The following is a 13,629-nucleotide window of genomic DNA, read 5'->3' as shown; positions in this document are numbered from 1 at the left end:
GGGGGTGCAGTAAAACGAAAAAAAAAACAGAAATTTAAATTACAAAAAAAAAGTTTTTTTTGTGCGGGGGGAGGTAGGGGGTTGGGGTGGGTGGTGCAGAAAAAAAAACAGAAATTTGAAATTGCAAAAAAAAAAAAAATTAAGGTAAAAAAAATATTTTTTTGGGGGGTGGGAGGGTGGGGGTGGAGGGGTAGTAGGGTGGGTGGTAACGGAAAAACTGAAATTTGAAAAAAAAAAAAAACCTTTTTTGAAGAGGGGGTGGGGTGGGGAAGGTTGAAAAGGAGCTTTGGAAAATATTTTCCCTTCTTTTGATAAGGAAAACATTTTCCTCCACTTGGAGAAAAATGAATTAATAAGGAAAATATTTTCCAAAGCATTTAAGCCAACCAAACATGGAAAAATTGAAAAACATTTTCCTTCGTACCAAACACACCCTTAGCACAGTAATCTAATCAACAAAATTAAATTCGATAATAAAAATGATTTCAAAAGAAGAAAACAAATACTAATGAAGAAATTATCTAAAAAAATTTGAACCGTGTGTGTATGAAATATGATAATTGTACAATAACCGTTACGCATAGCAGAAAAACTTATATATTAATAGAACAAATAATGAAATAAGTTAAAAATAGAAATACGTATTACATAAACAGTAAAAAAATGAAAAAAGGGTCCTCGGTTTGATTCGATTCCTCGGGTTTTTATGAACACCTCCAATCGCACACACACTCGTAAAAATGCTCATTAAAATGAAATGGGAGAGAGAGAGAAAGAGTTTAATTATAATTTAGCTTAGGGTTTACATTAGGCCTATGAGACGGTGACATGTGAATATTAATTAACTTTTTTTTCTTTCTTTTTTAGAATTTTCTGTTAGTAATAAGAGTAGTGTTGAGCCAAAAAAATAACGGTAGGGGCATTTTTATTCAAATAGGTAGACGGAGGACATTTTTGTACCAATTCCTATACTTTAGGGGCAGTTGTGGCCCTTTTTGTAAAGATAACAAAACATAAGTTAACAACTTGAAGATAGGATTTTGCCGTTTTCTCCTCTAAACATATTTTTCCCGTAGCTTGGTGACTTTCTAATAAATTTTCATTATTTGCACAGCTTTGCCAAGTTGCTGAAATCTGTGGAGATGATACTTTCTTTTCCCATGAATTTCACAAGACTTGCAAAGCTTTCTAAAAACAGTGAATTGAATGGGAGATTACAAATTTCCAGGTAAATATTGTGTTTGAAAAAAGAAAAAAAAAAAACTAAAAACTCTAAGATTCTTCAGTGTTCAATATTCTTTCCGCAAGTAGCAAATCGTCGGGTGTCGTAACCTGCAATGCAAATCATAAGGGCAAAGGCATATTTCACATCCACAACAAGAAAATGATGTTTGAGGTTAAGCCACTGGCTACCTTTATGTTAGTGTAAGAGCCTTCAGTAATGTATACAGGATGTTTCAGGTGCTCCACTATTGATACATCATCTGTTACTTCAACTCCTTCCCTAAAACACCACATCAAACATTAAATAAATAATCAAATAACAAGGGACCCGCTAAGCTCCTTTTAATTGTGTTTATGACAAATATTCTTATCACCTCGTCAAAATGATGAATAATGTGAAACTATTAGGGGTCATTTGGTAGAATATATAAGAATAATGCTGAATATAGTGTATTAGTAATGCTGCTATTAGTTATCTTGCATTAGTTATGCTCACATATTTCTTATTCATTGTTTAGTTTGATGTATTAACGCATTGCACAATTTCTAAAAGAATTGTTTGTTTACAAAAATATCCTCATAACCAGTCCATCACTTTATCTTTTTAAAAGAAACATATGTTGATGATTATTTTTATATGGAAAAGGTTTAAAAAAATATTTGATTTGTCTACTAATATTTTAGTACAGAACTGAATGCTTATTTATAAGAAAAGAAAATATGCTAAGTATTTATTTATTACTAGGGATATAATTTTATTTTTCACTTTCTTGGGTTATTTCAAACTTGCATTAATATAATAGTATATTTTAATCAAACATAAATTTTGAAGGACAATTTTGTCTTTAACTAAGCTAATGCATGCATTAAAACTCATTACATTGTTAATACCATGGTTTCTTATGTATTAGTTATGAATAGGATAATACCAAATAGGGAGTATAACTAATGCATAGGTTCAAAAAGTGTACCAAACAAGGTATTATTAATACACAAAGCTAATGCATGCATTATTTTATCTAATGCATCCTACCAAACGACCCCTTAGTCTTTCCTCCCAAATTAACATAACTGGGGGAGAGGGGGACATATCCATATATCATTCAAATTAGTGTGTAAGGTGATTTTTGTCCGCAAAAATTATGTAACAGGGGTTCGGTCCTTTGTTCAGGGGTAAATTATGTATTTTGCCTTTAGAAAAAAATGTAGTACTATCTACTTCAAAGAATATGTGGTGTTCCTTCCAAAAAGGAAAATGTAGTATTATCTTTTAATCAAGTAATGTTACAACATTTCTATTTCTTTGCAAATCATAAGGATTTTGAGGACATAATAAGCAAATAGGTAATGCTGCGGTGAAGAAATGACATCCACTTAAAGAAACATGTATCAAAGGCCCTAACCAAGATTTGAAGGTCTTGAGATCAAATTTGTTTCTAACCCCAGGCTTACCATCTCTAACCTAGAAAAGAAAGGTGTAATCTCATGCCACCTAAGTATAAACATGTTTCAAACTGCTTGCCATTCTCAAGCTTTTCGTCAATATAAATTATGCTTCTCTGTGTAATCATGGTGAAGAAATTTGGACATCATCCTATACCATTTAATTTCATTAATAACTCTAATAAAGTGGGAAACACGAGCTTGTTGAATATTGAACGTCAAAAATGTTTCAAACATATTACCTGTTAACAAGCTCGAAACCCTTCTTAAGCAACTCAGGCTTGATTACCTGTGCCAGACAAATTTGTTGAACAGTCTCTGCAGGTGAAGAAGAAATTCTAAAACAAAAAGGTTTACTACCTGAGGTGTCTGCATTTCCCAAAGTGTTTTCCTGTCAAGAGTTTTCACAACGAAAGACTCACTGTTCGCCTGCACCAGAAATGACAACAAAATTAGTAGATCCATCAAAACCAAGTTCAATCGAGATAATATAAAGAGGAAGACCTTATGCGCAATGTCAATGCACTCAAACTAGATGCTTTATCAACATTCCTGTCAGCAGTTTTACGTTGATGCCACTCAGATCAAATACGGGGAGGAGTGATGTAGAGGGCTACATTTAAATTTGCTGTCTTATAGAATGTACTCTTACTTTTCATATCATATAAGTGAATAAATACACACTTGATCTCTGCCCAGAAGATTAGTAGAACTATTACACCGAAGTTAAGTTTTGTTAACAAGAGAAATTAAGGGAGAAATAATATTATACGGCAACTTCAGCACAGCCTAAAATACTTCTTATTAAACAAATATCAAACAGAATAACCATACAGTGATAATAATGATAATGCATACTAGTCAATAATAAAAATGAAAAGATTTTGACCAAATTGAGACTCGGTATCATGCTACAACTTAGAAGCAATGGAAACATTTGAAGGAGATTATGCAAATTAATATAGATGAAAAAGAGCACAGGTAATGTGTCATCCTAATAGTTCCACAGCAAAAGGCTAGAGCAATTAGTTTCTAACTGGCAGCTATCAGCTTGAATATCTGCTAACAGAGAAAGCTACATAAAACTCAGAACATGCTTCAATTTTCTACCATTGCGTTCTCTCACATGAGACGGTCTGCCACCTGCAGCTATATATTTTAATACAATCAGATATAGTAAGGTACTGATAATAATTAAGGCGTACCTCTTTGATTGTTGCTTTAGCAGGAACGCCGAGAACTGCTGCCCCAACCAGCCAACCATCCTTCAGGACCTGCAAAGAAGATTCTTTGAAATAAGTAAAGGAAGATTAGTCCTTCAGAATCTTAAACATACATATGACCTATATAAAATTCAACAATCAGCAAATTCTATGATGAAGAATTAAAGATAAAGAAGATGGATATCTGCAGAATTCATGCTGTTCGACAGGAGTACTTCCCACAATACCAGAAAGCTCTTGCCAAAGCCAAAAGAAAATATAGAGGAAGAGGAGGAGCTTATGCAGTGATCAAACCTTTTCTACATCTTCAGTCCATACTAGAGGTCTTGCAGAGTCATGGATGCATACAAGTTTGGAGTTTGAATCAACTTCCTGACATGCAAAGCATCAGCATCTTCTAAAAATTACAATCACTACTGAGAAATACCATGGCAATACTGCACTGCATAGCATACTAACGACATAGTTTTAACAATATGTGGAACAACCGAACATGATAAAGATGAAGATATTTCACAAGATCAGCTTTAGTGAATGCAAAAGCTTTTCACCGGAGAATTAACTGAACCAACACGACTCAAGATCAGATGTTGACAACCAAACCAACAAAGAACGATGAAATGTAATGGAAAAGGTAACTTGAATTTAAGCTTTTGGTCATTTGTTGTTCTCTCCCAAAAAGTCAAACATTTCAATAGCATTTGGAATGAGATCAACAGATAACTCGTATTTGGATTAGAAACATGAAAAGAATCTTAAGGCCAAACACAGAATAGCCAGGACCGATCACTTAAGAGCCAAACTCTTTTAGCACCTCAGACGAGACCAACTGAAACAGGAATTACCCAGATAACTAGCTAATAACTTTTGCTACATGAACTATTCTGTACGAAATCAGCTATAGAAGCCAAGTTACAGAACATGAGTTCAATACTCCCTCCCAAAAGTTGATCTACTAAGTATAGCCAACCATGCGAATTACAATTGAAAATTTGGTTAACTACATATTCTGGAGAATAAAGGCTGAAAAGGGGCCATGGGTAAAAGATGGAAAAATTAAGTTATCAAACATGACCAACTTTGCTTTCGAAAGTTGGAAGTATGAGACTTAGTACCGTCTGAGATAGCATATAGCACGTACCTGAAGTCCGCTGTATACAGAATCTTGTCTTTCCTTCCCAGGTAATGCAAATTTTAATTCGACTTGGATATTCTCTTTGGCATCTATAAAATAAATGAAGAATTCTTATACAATCATCTTAGTATCTACAAAAATGCCTATAGATATTGCAATCTGAATAAGAAAGTTATGTGCATGTTATTGCTTTCTTGGACAATTTTCTCTTGGCTGCACACTCACACTAGACATTTGAAGTTCATACCTTCAAAAATGTCTTGATAAGAAGGATCACATACAACAATGATTTCTTTCACCTGAGGCATCCTGGAGAAAGTGAAGAAACTGCAATATTCCAACAAATTGTCACCCACAAAGGCAAGCATGTGAACTGGTTGAGTAGATACAGAAATATTCTCTCCAAACTGTGGTCTCAATACTGTTAAATTCTATCCACCATCTCTCTTCTTGTTTACCTGTCATGACTTGGACAATTTCACACACGGGTTATGTCAAAGCAGCCCAATTGAAGCTAAAAGGTCCCGCCTATTGCTACCGATTTTATGGTATCACTAACTAGACCAGGCTGCTATATTTGTTACAACTTAAAAGCAATTTAAGTTGCCCATGTGAATATGGACAAACGTTAGGATTTTTCACCGCACAATAAATTTCAGAAATCTCTAGGTTATATCTAGCACTGCGAAATTAGTTTTGGCAGGTTTATCATAATTGAATCAAGTTGACCAGTTTTGGTTTACCTGTACAACGCAATTGGTTGGCCTAGAAGTGGTAGGTACTGCTTTGGCATGCTTGCCTACTCGGACAAAATACAATAATAAAAGCATTATCCACCAGAAGAATATTCATCACTGTAGATACTGAAAATATGAGAATACAAATATGCAAAGAGCTCAAAAGAGAATAGTTTCTAGCCAAATAATACATCAACTGCAATAATCTTTTGAACTCTTAAACAACACAAGTAATGAAGACAGGAAAATTGAAACAGCCACATAATTGCAAGTAATGGGAACAACAAGATAAGTTCTTTCCCTCTTCAACTCATAAAAATAAAACTGCAGAATAAGTACTTACACCCATTCTTTTCCCCTTCCCTCCAGCAAGAAGAATCACAGAAACACTTTTCTCCTCCACCACCACATCTGTGCTCTGCAAATTCAAAAATGCCAAATTTCAAAATCCAATCTTTTGTCCCCCTTTTCTAACTAAAAAATAGAAGAATAAACTATGAGTATATTAGTACTATTAAAAAAGAACAAACCTTGTTTAGGTTTGGTGAGGTGGCAGAGCAAGTGATGTTGAAAAGAGACATTCTTGGGACACCATGACTGTAGGTTCTGCAAGTACAATGAGCTAAGCGGAAAGGATTCTTTAAAGAGTTGGTTTTTGGAGTGGGAAAACCGTTTCTGGGCGTCAGAGAATGACTTGGCAAGAAAATTGGAGATGAAGAACAAAGGGTGACACCAAATTGAAGTGTAGACATATTGTTGTACTTCACACCTCAGCTCAACCAATGAAGAGTTAAAAGGGTGTAAAATAGAGCGATCCCTTCCAATTGAATGAAGACAAAAAGTACATAAGTTTTTTTTTTTTTGGGTGCTAAAAAGTACATAAGTTGGGGATACTTACCTAACATTTTAGCCAAAGAATACCTTTCCTTCTCATTTCTCTTTCTCTCTCTTCTCACTCTGATTTTTTAGTATATAATTAAGCAGGCGTTTGGACATAAGAATTGTAAAATTACAAAATAGGATTAAAAAAATTTTTAAGTGAAAATGATTTGAAATTTAAAGTTGTGTTTGGACATAAATATAATTTTGGGTTGTTTTTGAAGTTTTGTGAGTGATTTAAGTGAAATTTTTTGAAAAATAGCTTTCTGGAATTTTTCAAAATTTTGAAAATTTTCAAAATGCATCTTCAAGTGTGAAAATTAGAAATTTTATAAACGAACGCTAATTTTGAAAAAAAGTAAATTTTTTTTGAAAAAAAGGGAAAATTTTCTTATGTCCAAATGGACTCTAAATATTTCGAGAAATTTCTGAAATTGCATTTGAAAGATAGAATGAACTTGAGTTTTGATTTCTGACGTTGCTTGAAAACTAATTAAGATGCAAATTTCTGAAATTGCATTTGAAAGATCAAAAAAATTTAGATTTGATTTCTGAAGTTGCACCGAAGATGGTACACTTTGTAAAATTTTGTACAATACAAGTATAACTTCAATAGTGTCTCCAAATGTGGGTATATGAAAATGCCCTATTGTTTTTCACATGTTTTATTTTACGGGGTTAAAATTTAAACATTTTGTGGGGGCATTTGCATCTATACCAGCTTTTTATGTCACGTTTTAACTTGTGCCCGCTTTGCAAAAAAAATTGCAAGCATACCCGCTTTTTCGCATAACTTAAGCATACGGGGCTAAAGTAGCAACGACAATCACGCAAAACTTCAGCATTCTAGTAGTCGGGCCTGAAGTTCAGCTTTAGAGCTGAAGTTTTTGTTTTGTAACTAGCGAAGTTTTTGTTTTTGTAACTGGCGAACTTCAGCTCTAGAGTTGAAGTTTTTGTTTGTAACTGGCGAACTCCAGCTATAGAGAGCTGAAGTTTTTGTTTGTAACTGGCGAACTTTAGCTCTAGAGCTGAAGTTTTTGTTTTGTAACTGACGAACTTCAGCATTGTTCTTGTGGCAGCAACACCATTTTCATTATCGACGTCATCGTTGAACACATGAGCAAGCGTTACGAAGAATTTCTGTGTCACTTTCGTCTTTGTCAATCTTACTTACAAGTAACACTGCAATTGATGCTCAAAAATTTAATTTTTGGAATTGAGGTTTCCAACTCATTGTTGTGCAATAAGAAACAAAATGTGATAATAATGCTCGGTGTATTTCTGTGACAAATACATCTATGTGATTCCATTCTAATTGAATGGGTACAAAAAAAATAGAGAAGCAGGTAGCGAAAAATGGAGCAATGAAGATGAAGGAAGTCAAGCCTTTCACTGGTTAGACGCTAGTATTCAATAATTGAGATAGTGACCTTTTTCTCTATAGTTCGGTGATGGTGATGGAGAAGGAGGAGGAGAAAGGGGGCTGAAGTTGTTTAAAAAATGGGTACAAGTTAAAAGTTTTTTAAAAAAAATGTGCAATTTTTACCTAAATAATCATAATTGTGCAAAAGGACCAACTAGTAAAAATAGCACGATATAGCCAGTTTTCGGACTGGTCATTCAAAAATAGCCAGCGTTTACCAAGTCAATAAAAAATCCACTATTTTGCTGCAACAGAGATCGGTTCAGCATAATATACTGGAGTTCGGTGCACCCGTGTATGAACTCCAACATATTATGTTGGACCGGTATACTTTGTTGGAACTCCAGTATATTATGCTGGAGTTCTAGTATACTTATGCTGGAACTCCAGTATAATATGTTGGAGTTCAAGTATACTTATGCTGGAACTCCAGCATAATATACTGGCGTATTTTCCAGGTTTTGAACAGTGTTTTCGCTCAGATTTATCTTTACATGAAAAATGGCTAAATTTCGATTACTTTTGAAACTGAGCATTGGTGCTCCAAACTCCAGTATATTATGCTGGACCGATATACTTGCTGGAACTCCAGTATATTATGCTAGAGTTCTAGTGTACTTATGTTGGAACTCCATCATATTATGCTGGAGTTCCAACATACTTATTCTGGAACTCCAGTATAATATGTTGGGGTTCAAGTATACTTATGCTGGAACTCCAACATAATATACTAGCGTATTTTCCAGGTTTTGAACAATGTTTTCGCTCAGATTTATCTTTACATGAAAAGTAGCTAAATTTCAATTACTTTTGAAAATGAGCACCGGTGCTCCAAACTATAGTATATTATGCTGGACCGATATACTTGCTGGAACTCCAGTATATTATGATGGAGTTCTAGTGTACTTATGCTGGAACTCCATCATATTATGCTGGAGTTCCAACATACTTATTCTGGAACTCCAGTATAATATGCTGGAGTTCAAGTATACTTATGCTGGAACTCCAGCATAATATACTGGCGTATTTTCCGGGCTTTGAACAGTATTTTCGCTCAAATTTATCTTTACATGAAAAGTAAGTCAATATCGATTACTTTTGAAACTGAACTATTTTTGAACGACCAACTATAAATACGACTATTTTTTAATTTCTCCCGACCAACTGTGCCCACCCATATAAAGGCCCAAGCCCAAGAAACCAATCTTGGAAGTCCTCAAAGGCAGCGCTCCACTTCATTTTCAGCAATCAAATTGGTGAAGTCAAGCAAGAGAGCAAAAGATCGGGAAATGGGGAAACCATTGGGAACAACAGGAGAGTTCTTCAGGAGAAGGGACGAGTGGAGGAAGCATCCTATGTTGACCAACCAGTTCCGCCACGCTTTCCCTGGCCTTGGCATCGCCGTCGTCGCATTCTCCATCTACTGCGTCGGCGAATTTGCCTACAACAAGATGTCTGCCCCTTCTCACTCCACCTCTTCCGCCGCTGCTTCTCACTCTCACTGAGATGAATCCCCAATCGTCTCTTTTGGTACTATTCATTTTCTGATTTTATCATTCCCTTTATTTCCTCAACCAGCTGTTTGAAGTTTGTGTTTGTGAAATCCGTTTTGATATGCTTTAAACAGGTGGGGTTTGTGAAAGTTTTGATTTTTATGAAATGGGTCTCTTTGATATGCTACTGATCGAAACACATTTTCATTTTATTTTGATGAATTAGGTCTTATTGATGCAAAAATGTTCAAGTGAGTAGATACGTTCCTGGTGTAATGAATTGGGAATGTATTTTCCTATGCTAAGAAATGTCTTTGGTGGTGCTCTAGGATCTTGATTAATTTGGTTTGGTAGTGTCCACTAATACTGTTTTCAAGCACTCTAGTTATGCCAATTGTGTTCTTATTATTCTTTGTATCCACACTTTAAAATAAAAAGACCAGGAACACCAATTTTAGTATAAATCTTATTATTAACTATCCCAAGTCCTGAATTTGTTTCATTAGGCACACCGGTTTTCATTTGTCCTTTATCTCACCCCAACTGCTGGAAGTTTTCTTCTTGTGCAATCATAGTTGATATGGTCAAAGGGGCATTTTTTTTTGGTTGATGAAATGGGCTTATACATATGCTCAAGCGGTTAGATATGTCCGTGTCGTAAAGATTGAGATGTCTTTTCCTATACGAAAAAATGCCTCTGTTAGTGTTTTTGATTTGATTGGTGTATGTGTGAAAGGTGTTGACCAATGTCCGCTATTACTTCCCTCGAGCTCTCTAGCCAAGCCACTTGTGTTATGTTTTTTCGTTGCTCTCTAGCACAACACTTAATCATGCCTTTTCGACGATTTAGCATTGATTATGAGTCCTCTCAAGTTTCTTCCCTTGTTTTTTGTTATAATTTTAACACGTGTCACGAATGCCTGCTCCTTTTGTCGTACTCCTAGTTCTGCTCGTTTTGTGGAAAGAAATAATTGTTAGTTATGGGCTACAAAGTGACTTCCTTTTGCCTGTGCTAGTTATCTACTTAAGTTAGGAACAGAACAATATGTTGCTGCCTTACTGGACAGTTTTGTTTGTGCATACAATTATCTTTACTATGAGTCTAGCCTTGTTGGCACTTTCCGCTCCCATTTATCTTACACATTAAACTAATAAAAACAAGATGAGAGGGGCATTTATATTCTAACTTCTATATCTTATTGCGCCAATACGTGAGAGACAAGTGTGGTTTGTTGATCATAAGTAATAGTAGTGTGTTTGGTTAGTAACCATTCACTACAATGACAGACCATTAAATACATTTAGTGGTGTGCGTGGAAGCATCACTACAAATGTAGCCTTTAGTGCATTGAGGCGTATTCTCATCAGGAAAAAGGCCGATTCATTATAGCTTCAGCAGCCACACATCCAGCTGTTTAGACATATGATTCCTCTAGTATATACAAGATAACAAAAATCTGGACAGAACTATTTTTTTAAATAAAAGTCTTCCAATCATCTGTCTTACTTGTATAACCTTGTTCCGGTACATGACAGATAAATGTGGGGCAGATAGCAGTGCTCTCAAAGACCCTCCTATCCTGTCCTCCTATAGCACTCCTACCAAATTGTCTATATCAAAGTGTGTATAGCACTTCCCCTCGTGTTTTATCCCGCACTATTTGTTGTGGTTAATTGCACTTATTGTACGCGGTTTATATAAGCTCTTTTTGTTCTTAATTTCATGCTGTGCTCATAATATTCTTAGCTTTTTCAAATAGAATCATCTCCCTAATGATATAACCTTCTTAAACTGAAAGACTCACATTCTTAGCTCATAATATTTTCTAATTGCATCATACTCGGTTTATATGGCCTGCTTTACTGTTGTCAACCCTATGGCGTTTACTTAAGCAAATTGTAATCTCACCTATTACGTTGAACTCTCTAAAAGGCTAGTAACTCGACTTCAGTCTATCTTTGTCCGTAAAGAATTGGAAAACCATATATATTCCTGTGTAGGTTTTTCCTCCAACAGTCCTTGTTTTCATTGTTTGCCAAATTAATGATTATGATCAATGAAAGCTAATTCTGAGGAATGGGTAACATACGAAAATCTTTCAGTCTTAACCCAGCTCTAAACCTTAAATGCTTTTAGGAGTTACGGAAATGTTATATGATTTCTGAATGTGGTTGATTTACTGGGTTGCAATCTCAGTTGCTGCAAGATTTCCGTGAATCAAATGGCACCTAAACATTGTTTCATTCAATTCTGTTATGAATTTAGAGAAAAGGAGTACAATGGCAAGTCATTTGTTTTCCTCCATTGGGGAATGGATTTAGTGATGGCAAGTGCATGCCTTTGTCAATTATGTCAACTTTTTTATGAACTACGGAGAGGAGGGAAGAGAGATTTCCAGTATGTCTGTCTCCAGATAGGCTCCCACTTGTTCGGCTAGGTAGGGAGCTTCTTTTGAGGCAGGAGATAGGAAAGGAGAGAACAACCCTCAGGCCTGAGGTTGGCCTGGTGGCAATTGACTTGAGCCTTGGGGTTTTCTCCCTTTCAAGGTCTCAAGTTCGAAACCCACTGGGTGCAAACAATTTATGAGGGCCATCGGACCGGGTAAAACCTGAATTAACCGTGGTGCACTTGCGGGAAAACTCCTTGCTGAGGGCCTGTGCACCCCCGGGATTAGTCGGGGCTCGAAGAGACTAGGACACCCGGTGCAAATCAAAAAAAAAAAAAAGGAGAGAACAACCTGGCTCTAAGCAATATCCAATTATCCCCATGAGTGCTTAAGACAAGCAATATTTAGCAAGATGAAATTGTTCACAACCGTTGCTAAGTTAAATATTTTGCATCTCTTCATACTTGTCCATGAGTATTGTTCTATTTGGTAAATTGGCAGCAGATTTGGCAAATTGAAAACTGAATACGAGTTTGTTATTGTGCAGGTGAATTGGTGGTGCAAGAACGGGGATGACAGTAAAATTCAGTCTCGCGTTTTTCTCAGTAATATCAATAAGACATTTAACAAACATGGACTTGTAGCCTCAAATTATTTGAGGCTTGTTTTGTAACAAGATTAATGAGTGGTTTACTTTACCATGTGTTTACCTCTGTTTTGTGGTTTATTTCTATGTTTCGATGGGCTATCGCCCCTTCTTTCTTGGATTTTGCACAATTGACATTCTCCATAGCATTAATTAGTTCTACATACAAAGCTTAATGCATTACAATTTACTTGACTTTATGATGATACAGCTTCAATTTACTACGCGTAGACAGTCCAAAAGTAAGCTATATTCATTGCGGAGTTTTTGAGAGATTTATAAAGGGAATTTTACATAAATCTCTCAAATAAGTCTCAACTTACCAACCTCTAGTTATTAAACGTAGACTTACTAAAACTAGCCAAACACATATATAAATTGAAAATCCAAATAAATAAGGTTACTCCTCTCCAAAAAGCACACGCAAAGCTCTTCTTCAATATTTTTAAGCGTGATCAACAAAATTAGATGAAAGACAGAAAGGAAATTTCATGGATGAGGTAGCAAATAAGATGATGAAAAAATTCTTCTGCGATACATGTATCAAACATGTAACACACATATATCTCATACACAGGTATACATGAATATACATTTGATCCAATATGTGATACACAAATGATTTTTTTTTCATGTTAACCTTCTACTTCAAATTTTCAATTCAAACCAAACTCCACAAAATCATCCAAAACTGAGGTTCAAGCTCCTTAAGATTTACTCAATATATCCTAGTAACACCCACTTAAAATTTTGACCCTTTTTGGCTACAAATAGCTAATTGGATAGTATTGGTAATACTTGGCTGATATTAGTAATATTTTATGAATTGACCAATTTTTGTAATAAGCTACTTATAAATGGACATAGCTGGTAGTTTCCCATTTATAAACTGCGTATAAAAATCCAAAAAAGAAGAGGATTTTAAGCCCAAAAAAGTACTTTTTCGGTAACTAACTTTAAAAGTAAACACTAGTTGATGCGCAAATTGTCAAAGGGAACAATGGGGTAACTCGAATAATTCACTTGCAAATAAAAAAAT

General features: G+C 35.2%; 1 protein-coding gene across 1 annotated transcript; it reads right to left on the bottom strand.

Annotated features, from left to right (window-relative positions):
• Positions 1-1,149: 1,149 nt before the first annotated feature.
• Positions 1,150-6,593, bottom strand: LOC107768615 (2-C-methyl-D-erythritol 4-phosphate cytidylyltransferase, chloroplastic). The gene is made up of 11 exons (XM_016587736.2): positions 6,293-6,593; positions 6,106-6,180; positions 5,769-5,824; positions 5,273-5,352; positions 5,032-5,114; positions 4,185-4,262; positions 3,873-3,941; positions 3,028-3,096; positions 2,910-2,956; positions 1,414-1,504; positions 1,150-1,332 (listed from the first exon to the last, which is right to left on the bottom strand). The coding sequence occupies exons 1-11, from the start codon at positions 6,512-6,514 to the stop codon at positions 1,273-1,275; spliced, it is 930 nt and encodes a 309-aa protein (XP_016443222.1). The 5' UTR covers positions 6,515-6,593; the 3' UTR covers positions 1,150-1,272.
• Between the last annotated feature and the right edge of the window lie 7,036 nt (positions 6,594-13,629).

Source organism: Nicotiana tabacum, chromosome 7 (genome assembly GCF_000715075.1).
Source record: "Nicotiana tabacum cultivar K326 chromosome 7, ASM71507v2, whole genome shotgun sequence".
NCBI classification, from domain to species: domain Eukaryota; kingdom Viridiplantae; phylum Streptophyta; class Magnoliopsida; order Solanales; family Solanaceae; genus Nicotiana; species Nicotiana tabacum.
This window is presented reverse-complemented; position numbering and strand designations above follow the sequence as displayed.

Bases quoted from the DNA above. Each gene is read 5' to 3' on its own strand.
- LOC107768615 (XM_016587736.2), bottom strand. From the start codon at position 6,514: ATGTCTACACTTCAATTTGGTGTCACCCTTTGTTCTTCATCTCCAATT. The intron at 3,942-4,184 runs GTTTGATCACTG...TCTTCTTTGCAG, and splicing joins GGACTGAAGATGTAGAAAAG to GTCCTGAAGGATGGTTGGCT. The intron at 1,333-1,413 runs GTAGCCAGTGGC...TTTGCATTGCAG, and splicing joins GCTCTTACACTAACATAAAG to GTTACGACACCCGACGATTT.